General features: G+C 47.7%; 1 protein-coding gene across 1 annotated transcript; it reads right to left on the reverse strand.

The window, feature by feature from the left end:
• Positions 1–7,796: 7,796 nt before the first annotated feature.
• Positions 7,797–10,896, reverse strand: LOC130272618 (protein spinster homolog 1-like). The gene is made up of 2 exons (XM_056518453.1): positions 10,793–10,896; positions 7,797–9,379 (listed from the first exon to the last, which is right to left on the reverse strand). The coding sequence occupies exon 2, from the start codon at positions 9,352–9,354 to the stop codon at positions 7,840–7,842; it is 1,515 nt and encodes a 504-aa protein (XP_056374428.1). The 5' UTR covers positions 9,355–9,379; positions 10,793–10,896; the 3' UTR covers positions 7,797–7,839.
• Positions 10,897–11,150: the final 254 nt, after the last annotated feature.

An 11,150-nucleotide genomic window follows, 5' to 3' on the forward strand; every position in this document is an offset into this window, starting at 1 on the left:
ATTGATAGATAGATAGATCAGTGTTTCCCAACCAGGGGGCCTGCAGCTGTTGCAAAACTACAACTCCCAGTATGCTCATAAAGCCAAAGACATGCTGGGAGTTGTCGTTTTGGAATAGCTAGAGGCCCCCTGGTTGGGATACACTGATCTATCTATCTATCTATCTATCTATCTATCTATCTCATATCTATCTATCTATTTATCTATCTATCTATCTCATATCTATTATCTATCTATCTATATATCATCTATCTATCTATCTACAAAACTAAAGATCCAGCGGCACTCCCAGATAAGGTGCAAAAACAAAGTGTTTTATTCCCCCATGTATGTGTGACGTTTCGATAGCATCCCACCTTCTTCATCATACGTACAGTTGTACATTCTGTAGTCTCTGTGACATCACTGTGCTTCATAATAAACTGTGACATCACTGTGCTTCATAATAAACTGTTACATCACTGCGCTTCATAATAAACTGTGACATCACTGCGCTTCATAATAAACTGTGACATCACTGTGCTTCATAATAAACTGTGACATCACTGTGCTTCATAATAAACTGTGACATCACTGTGCTTCATAATAAACTGTGACATCACTGCGCTTCATAATAAACTGTGACATCACTGCGCTTCATAATAAACTGTGACATCACTGCGCTTCATAATAAACTGTGACATCACTGCGCTTCATAATAAACTGTGACATCACTGCGCTTCATAATAAACTGTGACATCACTGCGCTTCATAATAAACTGTGACATCACTGCGCTTCATAATAAACTGTGACATCACTGCGCTTCATAATAAACTGTGACATCACTGCGCTTCATAATAAACTGTGACATCACTGCGCTTCATAATAAACTGTGACATCACTGCGCTTCATAATAAACTGTGACATCACTGCGCTTCATAATAAACTGTGACATCACTGCGCTTCATAATAAACTGACATCACTGCGCTTCATAATAAACTGACATCACTGTGCTTCATAATAAACTGACATCACTGTGCTTCATAATAAACTGTGACATCACTGTGCTTCATAATAAACTGTGACATCACTGTGCTCCATAATAAACTGTGACACCACTGTGCTCCATAATAAACTGTGACACCACTGTGCTCCATAATAAACTGTGACATCACTGTGCTTCATAATAAACTGTGTGTTACGCCGAGCGCTCCGGGTCCCCGTTCCTCCCCGGAGCGCTCGCCTCATCCTCGCTACTACAGCGCCCCGGTCAGATCCACTGACCGGGTGCGCTGCGGTACCGCCTCCAGCCGTGATGCGATTCGCGATGCGGGTGGCGCCCGCTCGCGATGCGCACCCCGGCTTCCGTAACTGACTCTCTCTCCGTCGGTCCTGTCCCAGCGCGCGCGGCCCCGCTCCCTAGGGCACGCGCGCGCCGGGTCTCTGCGATTTAAAGGGCCACTGCGCCGCTGATTGGCGCAGTGGTTCTAATTAGTGTGTTCACCTGTGCACTCCATATATATACCTCACTTCCCCTGCACTCCCTCGCCGGATCTTGTTGCCCTTGTGCCTTGTGAAAGCGTTCCCTTGTATGTTCCTAGCCTGTGTTCCAGACCTCCTGCCGTTGCCCCTGACTACGATCCTTGCTGCCTGCCCCGACCTTCTGCTACGTCCGACCTTGCTTCTGTCTGCTCCCTTGTACCGCGCCTATCTTCAGCAGTCAGAGAGGTTGAGCCGTTGCTAGTGGATACGACCTGGTCACTACCGCCGCAGCAAGACCATCCCGCTTTGCGGCGGGCTCTGGTGAATACCAGTAGTGACTTAGAACCGGTCCACTAGCACGGTCCACGCCAATCCCTCTCTGGCACAGAGGATCCACCTCCTGCCAGCCGGCATCGTGACAGTAGATCCGGCCATGGATTCCGCTGAGGTGCCGCTGTCAAGTCTTGCCGACATTTCCCTAATGATCACCCAACGAAGTCACCAGCTGGCATACTTGACCACCGTGACACAGCAACTGCAGTCACAGTTACAGCAGCTGCTGTCACTGACACAGCAGCTGCAACTGCAACAACCATCTCCTCCGCCGGCTCCTGCAACTCCTCCGCAGCGTCCGGCCGCTCCTAACCCCTGCTTGTCCCTGCCGGACAAATTTGATGGGGACTCTAGACTCTGCCGTGGTCTCCTTTCTGGAAAGGCCTTGTCTTGGGCCACACCGCTCTGGGACCGCAATGATCCTGCCACAGCCACAGTCCAGTCCTTCTTCGCTGAGGTCCGTGGTGTCTTCGAGGAGCCTGCCCGAGCTTCTTCTGCCGAGACTGCCCTGCTGAACCTGGCCCAGGGTATTTCTTCCGTTGGCGAGTACGCCATTCAATTCCGTACTCTTGCTTCCGAATTATCCTGGAATAATGAGGCCCTCTGCGCGACCTTTAAAAAAGGCCTATCCAGCAACATTAAAGATGTTCTGGCCGCACGAGAAACTCCTGCTAACCTACATGAACTCATTCATCTTGCCACTCGCATTGACATGCGTTTTTCCGAATGGCGTCTGGAGCTCCGCCTGGATATGGACTTTGTTCGCACGAGGCGTTTTTTCACCCCGGCTCCTCTCTCCTCTGGTCTTCTGCAATCCGTTCCTGTGCCTCCCGCCGTGGAGGCTATGCAAGTTGACCGGTCTCGCTTGACACCTCAAGAGAGGACACGACGCCGCATGGAGAATCTTTGCCTGTACTATGCCGGTACCGAACACTTCCTGAAGGATTGTCCTATCCGTCCTCCCCGCCTGGAAAGACGTCCGCTGACTCCGCACAAAGGTGACACAGTTCTTGATGTCAACTCTGCTTCTCCACGCCTTACTGTGCCTGTGCGGATATCTGCCTCTACCTTCTCCTTCTCTACTATGGCCTTCTTGGATTCCGGATCTGCAGGAGATTTTATTTTGGCCTCTCTTATCAACAGGTTCAACATCCCTGTGACCAGTCTCGCCAGACCCCTCTACATCAATTGTGTTAACAATGAAAGATTGGACTGTGCCGTGCGTTACCGCACGGAACCCCTCCTAATGTGCATCGGACCTCATCACGAAAAAATTGAGTTTTTGGTCCTCAGGTTCTTTGGCCCCAAGAAGAGGGGGAGACCCAAGGGGGGGGGTACTGTTACGCCGAGCGCTCCGGGTCCCCGTTCCTCCCCGGAGCGCTCGCCTCATCCTCACTACTACAGCGCCCCGGTCAGATCCACTGACCGGGTGCGCTGCGGTACCGCCTCCAGCCGGGATGCGATTCACGATGCGGGGGGCGCCCGCTCGCGATGCGCACCCCGGCTTCCGTACCTGACTCTCTCTCCGTCGGTCCTGTCCCGGCGCGCGCGGCCCCGCTCCCTAGGGCGTGCGCGCGCCGGGTCTCTGCGATTTAAAGGGCCACTGCGCCGCTGATTGGCGCAGTGGTTCTAATTAGTGTGTTCACCTGTGCACTCCATATATATACCTCACTTCCCCTGCACTCCCTCGCCGGATCTTGTTGCCCTTGTGCCTTGTGAAAGCGTTCCCTTGTATGTTCCTAGCCTGTGTTCCAGACCTCCTGCCGTTGCCCCTGACTACGATCCTTGCTGCCTGCCCCGACCTTCTGCTACGTCCGACCTTGCTTCTGTCTGTTCCCTTGTACCGCGCCTATCTTCAGCAGTCAGAGAGGTTGAGCCGTTGCTAGTGGATACGACCTGGTCACTACCGCCGCAGCAAGACCATCCCGCTTTGCGGCGGGCTCTGGTGAATACCAGTAGTGACTTAGAACCGGTCCACTAGCACGGTCCACGCCAATCCCTCTCTGGCACAGAGGATCCACCTCCTGCCAGCCGGCATCGTGACACTGTGACATCACTGTGCTTCATAATAAACTGTGACATCACTGTGCTCCATAATAAACTGTGACATCACTGTGCTTCATAATAAACTGTGACATCACTGTGCTTCATAATAAACTGACATCACTGTGCTTCATAATAAACTGTGACATCACTGTGCTTCATAATAAACTGTGACATCACTGTGCTTCATAATAAACTGACATCACTGTGCTTCATTCTGTAATTTGATGTCGCTGTGTATAACAACCCTGTAGTGACATCACAGTTTATTATTCTTGAATGCTGACTTCACTGTGTATATTTTCCCGGTACAATGACATCACTGTATAGTTACCCTCTACTGTGACAACACTGCGTTTATTAACCCTGTAGTGGCAAAACTGTTTATTGTCCCTGTACAGAGACATTACTGTTTACATTAACTCTGAACTGTGATGTCACTGTGCATATTTACCCTGTATTGTCACTCGCAGTACAAGGTAAATATGTACAGTGGCATTAGGGTATACAGGCTTAATATATACAGTGATGTCACAGTGCAGTGTAAGAATCAACAGTGATGTTGCAGTATAGAGATAACACACAGTGATGTTATAGTTCAGAGATAATATACACAGTGATGTCACAGTACAGGGATAATACACACAGTGATGTCACAGTACAGGGATAATACACACAGTGATGTCACAGTACAGGGATAATATACACAGTGATGTCACAGTACAGGGATAATATACACAGTGATGTCACAGTACAGGGATAATACACAGTGATGTCACAGCACAGGGATAATACACAGTGATGTCACAGTACAGGGATAATACACACAGTGATGTCACAGTACAGGAATAATACACAGTGATGTCACAGTACAGCAATAATACACAGTGATGTCACAGTACAGGGATAATACAAAGTGATGTCACAGTACAGGGATAATACACACAGTGATGTCACAGTACAGGGATAATATACAGAGTGATGTCACAGTACAGGGATAATATACAGAGTGATGTCACAGTGCAGGGATAATACACAGTGATGTCACATTACAGGGATAATACACACAGTGATGTCACAGTACAGGGACAATACACAGTGATGTCACAGTACAGAGATAATACACAGTGATGTCACAGTATAGGGATAATACACAGTGATGTCACAGTACAGGGATAATACACAGAGTGATGGCACAGTACAGATATAATTCACAGTGACGTCACAGTACAGAGTTAATACACAGTGATGTCACATTACAGGGATAATACACAGAGTGATGGCACAGTACAGAGATAATACACAGTGATGTCACAGTACAGGGATAATACACACAGTGATGTCACAGTACAGGGATAATACACAGTGATGTCACAGTACAGGCATAATACACACAGTGATGTCACAGTACAGGGATAATACACAGAGTGATGGCAAAGTACAGAGATAATACACAGTGACGTCACAGTACAGGAATAATACACAGTGATGGCACAGTACAGAGTTAATACACAGTGATGTCACATTACAGGGATAATACACAGAGTGATGGCACAGTACAGAGATAATACACAGTGATGTCACAGTACAGGGATAATACACAGTGATGTCACAGTATAACCATCTCACAGCCGGACCACCATGTGATTTCAGCAGGTGTGGTGCTGTGCGGTGTCCGTTGCTGCCGTGGCGCCGTGTCTGCGGGGGGGTGCGGCCCATAGACTGGTTTGAGTGGCATTGGGGCTGCTCTGCCAGTGGGTCGTTCCCCCCTGTGGGCATTGGCGTCGCGGCGGTGGTGGTCGCCGCCCGGTGCTGCGCCATTTTATGCTAGGGACGTTAGGGACCCACTCTGGATAGGTGGCCTTGACGTGGCGAGTGGGCTTGTACTTTTTGATCAAAAATGTATACTAACAACCTGTTAGTTTTTGATATTATGCTGAGAAGCAATCAGATCATTATACAAGATTGTAGATGTGCACCATGTCTGTTTTTCTACCCGAATTCACACTGTGATTTCTATCCCCTCCTTTTTCTTTGTTTTAACATGTGCTGCACTCTTCCCCACCCCCTCAGCCCAACCCTATATAAGCAGTAGTTAGCTGCACATGGGCCATTTCTTTCCTAGCTGCCTCCCAGTCTGACTGGGAGAGTATGGTAAGTGAGCTATTACATCCCTGTTCACACTGGTGTGGTGCTGTGCGGTGTCCGTTGCTGCCGTGGCGCCGTGTCTGCGGGGGGTGCGGCCCATAGACTGGTTTGAGTGGCATTGGGGCTGCTCTGCCAGTGGGTCGTTCCCCCCTGTGGGCATTGGCGTCGCGGCGGTGGTGGTCGCCGCCCGGTGCTGCGCCATTTTATACTAGGGACGTTAGGGACCCACTCTGGATAGGTGGCCTTGACGTGGCGAGTGGGCTTGTACTTTTTGATCAAAAATGTATACTAACAACCTGTTAGTTTTTGATATTATGCTGAGAAGCAATCAGATCATTATACAAGATTGTAGATGTGCACCATGTCTGTTTTTCTACCCGAATTCACATTACAGGGATAATACACAGAGTGATGGCACAGTACAGAGATAATACACAGTGATGTCACAGTACAGGGATAATACACACAGTGATGTCACAGTACAGGGATAATACACAGTGATGTCACAGTACAGGCATAATACACACAGTGATGTCACAGTACAGGGATAATACACAGAGTGATGGCAAAGTACAGAGATAATACAGTGACGTCACAGTACAGGGATAATACACAGAGTGATGGCACAGTACAGAGATAATACACAGTGATGTCACAGTACAGGGATAATACACAGTGATGTCACAGTATAACCATCTCACAGCCGGACCACCATGTGATTTCAGCAGAAAATAAAGCAGGGCCTCATGTTCAAGTTTCGCCTAAGGCCTCACAAAGTCTAGAGCCGCCTCTGGTCGGACCTACCATGGGACCCGGTGGGACCATAAGTCCCAGGTGGCACTTTTTTTTTGTGCCTAGTAGGTTCATGGTAGGGTTGGCGCTGCCGCTGCTCACTGTTCTAAAGCAGCTGCGGGGTATAATAGCGCAGCGGGCACTTTAGACAGTGAGTCTGCCTCCGGCCGACCGGGGTCCGACGAGGGACGTCGCACAAGTGACGTACTTCTGCAGACCCGCTCAGGAGGACGTCACTCGTCAGACCGCTGCCGGAGAGGAGAAGCGCTGTGCAGGGCAGGTAAGTGTGTCTCTGTGTGTGTCTGTGTCTGTCTGTGTGTTTGGGGGGGCTATGGCTACCTAATGTGAGGAATCTATGCTACCTAATGTGGGGAAACTATGTTACCTAATGTGGGGAATCTGTGCTACCTAATGTGGGGAAACTATGCTACCTAATGTGGGGAAACTATGTTACCTAATGTGGGGAAACTATATTACCTGATGTGGGGAATCTGTGCTATCTAATGTGAGGAAACTATGTTACCTAATGTGGGGAATCTGTGCTACCTAATGTGGGGAAACTATGCTACCTAATGTGGGGAAACTATGTTACCTAATGTGGGGAATCTGTGCTACCTATTGTGGGGAAACTATGCTACCTAATGTGGGGAAACTATGCTACCTAATGTGGGCAATCTATGCTACCTAATGTGAGGAAACTATGCTACCTAATGTGGGGAATCTATGCTACCTAATGTGGGGAATCTATGCTACCTAATGTGGGGGGCTTGAATGAGCTGCGGCATATGGGAGGCCTTAATAAATAATTAGAAACTTATACAGCAAGTGACATATGGGGGTCCACCTGAGTAAGTGACACATGGAGGGGGGGGGTGCTGAACAATTGATGTTTTGGGGGGGGGGGGCACAGGCACATTCTTTGCACAAGGGCCCTCTGCTGTCTGTGTCCGCCCCTGGGTAGAGAATAAGGGGTAAAGTGGAACATAGAACAAATGCAGTTATTTTTTCTTAATTTTTTTTTAATGAAGTAAACGAGATAAAGGTAAGCAATGACTTTTCCTCAGTCTGAAGCGCGGTCCTCATCGGCAGGAAGCAGTGAGGAGGAGGAGGAGGATGACGGAGGTTCTGATTCCATCTCTGCTTCTTTTTCGTCCCTCTCTATATATAGGGCCGTGGCCATGAAGAAGGCCCCTCCGATGACTGCCATTATGGTGCAGGTCATGAGGGCATACTCCAGGCTGCGGTATTTCAGAAGAGGGGATTTGGCATATCCTCGTTCGTAGGTGTCAGATATTAGGCCGATGAGGTACGGGCTGCCGGCATCACCTAGGAGGTGATAGATTGTCATCTGCACGGCCAGGGCTGAAGATCTCCTCCACGGAGTTACTACTTTTAGTATAATGTCAGATATGAGGGTGAAATTTACTGACAGAAGCGTCTCTCCGATGAAGATGAAGATGTTGGTGGCAACGAGGCTGATGTTGCCAAAAGTCAATGCCAACAGAAGAAAAGGGGCGGAGAGCATCATCGCGCATCCACACACAAGTGGGTCCGCCCGTGGGTTGGATTTGCGATATCTTTTACTTATCTCCGTCCCTGCTACAACTCCCAGAATGCCGGAAACGACTGTAACCACACCAAATATTAGGATGTCGTGATAGTCACACGGTTCAGCACGGCAAGGGTCCTTCTCTTGTAGGAGTGTTCGTGCGTGGGTCAGGTATGACGGACCCCATACACCTATGGCTCCCACTATGAAGGATACCGCCGTCGATCCCATGGTGGTTAACATGAAGCTTCGATTTTTAAATAGTTTTTTCAGATCTGTCGCCCATTTGGCAAACTTCTGGGATTTGTTGTTCTTCTCGTTTGTAGTCGTTCTTGGAAGCTCCTTTGTGACCAAAATCATCAAAGCCACAGCTATGAGGCCCAGGCCAGGGGTGACCCGAAATGCCCAGTGCCAATCGCCCCTTGCTGCATCAGTCACTTTGGGCCCGATGATGTATCCTAGTCCGCAGCCTAGAGGTATGACGGAGTAAAACACGTTCAGCATGCGGGTCCGCTGGTCACTTGTAAAAAGGTCTGCAATGATGGAGGGGGCGATGGTGCAGAAAGTCGCCTCTCCGGCTCCAACCAGTCCACTCGTCAGGAGGAAGAGCAGGAAGTACCCGTCAGGGATGAATGACAGGGTAAGTGTCATGCTCAGCCAAACGATGACTCCTGTGCAAACAGTATATTTCTTATTACACTGGTCGCCCAAATATCCGGCAATTGGTGCGACCAGCACGTAGCTTCCAATGAACAATGTATTCAATAAGCCGGACAGACTAGCATTGGTGTCATATGCTTTCTGTATATAAGGCAGCACCCCCGCCACGCTGGAGCGATTTGCATAGATGAGCAAATTAACAAAGGCGAGGATCACTACGGTGATGATGGAACGTGCGGTGGACATCACGCTTAGAGATGGCAGGTTCTGCCTCTCAGGGATATCGCCCTTTTCTATATCCATATCACTATGGTCCTCCATTGCTTCTTCCTCCTCCTTCAGCAATGGGTCTTGTGGAGAGGCCATGGTCACAGGTCAGAGCCTGAAAACACTAGAGAGAGAGAGATAAGTGAACACATTAGGCAACATGTCATCATTCCTGTCATTATACAATAGATCCTTCATACAGAGCAGAAATGTCCAGCACAGAACCACAAGATAACACTAAGACCATCACAGCCTCAGAAGAAGACGCTTCTCTATAAGTGTTTTATATGGAGACGTCTTCCCTGAGGTTTCCAATGTCTGATAACCCTGAACCTGTCCGGTCCTAGTAATATCTGATAACCCTGAACCTGTCTGGTCCTAGTAATATCTGATAACCCTGAACCTGTCCGGTCCTATTAATATCTGATAACCCTGAACCTGTCCGGTCCTAGTAATATCTGATAACCCTGAACCTGTCCGGTCCTAGTAATATCTGATAACCCTGAACCTGTCCGGTCCTAGTAATATCTGATAACCCTGAACCTGTCCGGTCCTAGTAATATCTGATAACCCTGAACCTGTCCGGTCCTAGTAATATCTGATAACCCTGAACCTGTCCGGTCCTAGTAATATCTGATAACCCTGAACCTGTCCGGTCCTAGTAATATCTGATAACCCTGAACCTGTCCGGTCCTAGTAATATCTGATAACCCTGAACCTGTCCGGTCCTAGTAATATCTGATAACCCTGAACCTGTCCAGTCCTAGTAATATCTGATAACCCTGAACCTGTCCGGTCCTAGTAATATCTGATAACCCTGAACCTGTCCAGTCCTAGTAAGATCTGATAAACCTGAACCTGTCCGGTCCTAGTAATATCTGATAAACCTGAACCTCTCCGGTCATAGTAATATCTGATAACCCTGAATCTGTCCTAGTAATGGCGGATTATAAGGGCTTGGCTGTATGGTCACTGGGCCATGTGAACTTCATACTGTAGATACAATTGGGCTATCCTGCTATATACATTTACTAATAATGAACCTACCCCACCTCATTGGGATCTATCCGTCCCCTATATGACTTTCTGCCACTAGTCGATTTGAAAATTTTCCCTTTCGGAGTACCCGAAGTATTTCTATTGTTAGTACACACAGAATTCTATTATATAATGTTATATTTCTGCCCTAATCTTTCTGTTATTCTTTTACTACACCACCAAAACTTTCTCATAGACTTATATCTTTTAGAACTTCATGAATTAGGACTCTTTTTCTTGGGGGCTTTTTTGGGCATAATTGCATTTTAGCAGTTTTGCAAGAAAAAGCTCTGGTCATGATACTATCTGTGCGTTTTATTATGTTTAATGTCTAAGCCAAGTATTGTCACAATGCTATGAGGAATATAACTTTTGTTATTTCTTTTGGAAATTCATTTCTTGTTTTGTTTTTTGCTAAAAAAAAAAAGCAACAGCAATAAAAAAAAACTGTCAGACAAAAAGCCCTGTGTATGTATGAATAGAAGAGGCTGAGACTTACCTTGTGGTTCTCTCTTCAGACAAGGAACGGTCAAAATCTTGAATTCTCTATCGCAAATAGAAACTCTCTAACAAACACTTTGCACCACAGGTTGTGAATGCAAAACACACTGAAGAGACTGCAGCCGGCGCGCACCTCCTTGTACAGCTTATGGTGACATCATCACAAGCATGTGTGACATCACAGGGTTCTAAACCATCTTCAGGTATGTGTATATCTGTATAGTAAATGTGAGTAGCGACAAACTTTTGGGCTTCCTCCCTGATAATTTATAAAGTCCTTTGATCATTAGTCCTTGACTATTGGACTTGATAAAGGGAGGAATCCTGAAAGCTTGTCTCTACAAAATTCTGTTAGT

The sequence above is a fragment of the Hyla sarda genome, chromosome 5 (genome assembly GCF_029499605.1).
Source record: "Hyla sarda isolate aHylSar1 chromosome 5, aHylSar1.hap1, whole genome shotgun sequence".
Classification (NCBI taxonomy): domain Eukaryota; kingdom Metazoa; phylum Chordata; class Amphibia; order Anura; family Hylidae; genus Hyla; species Hyla sarda.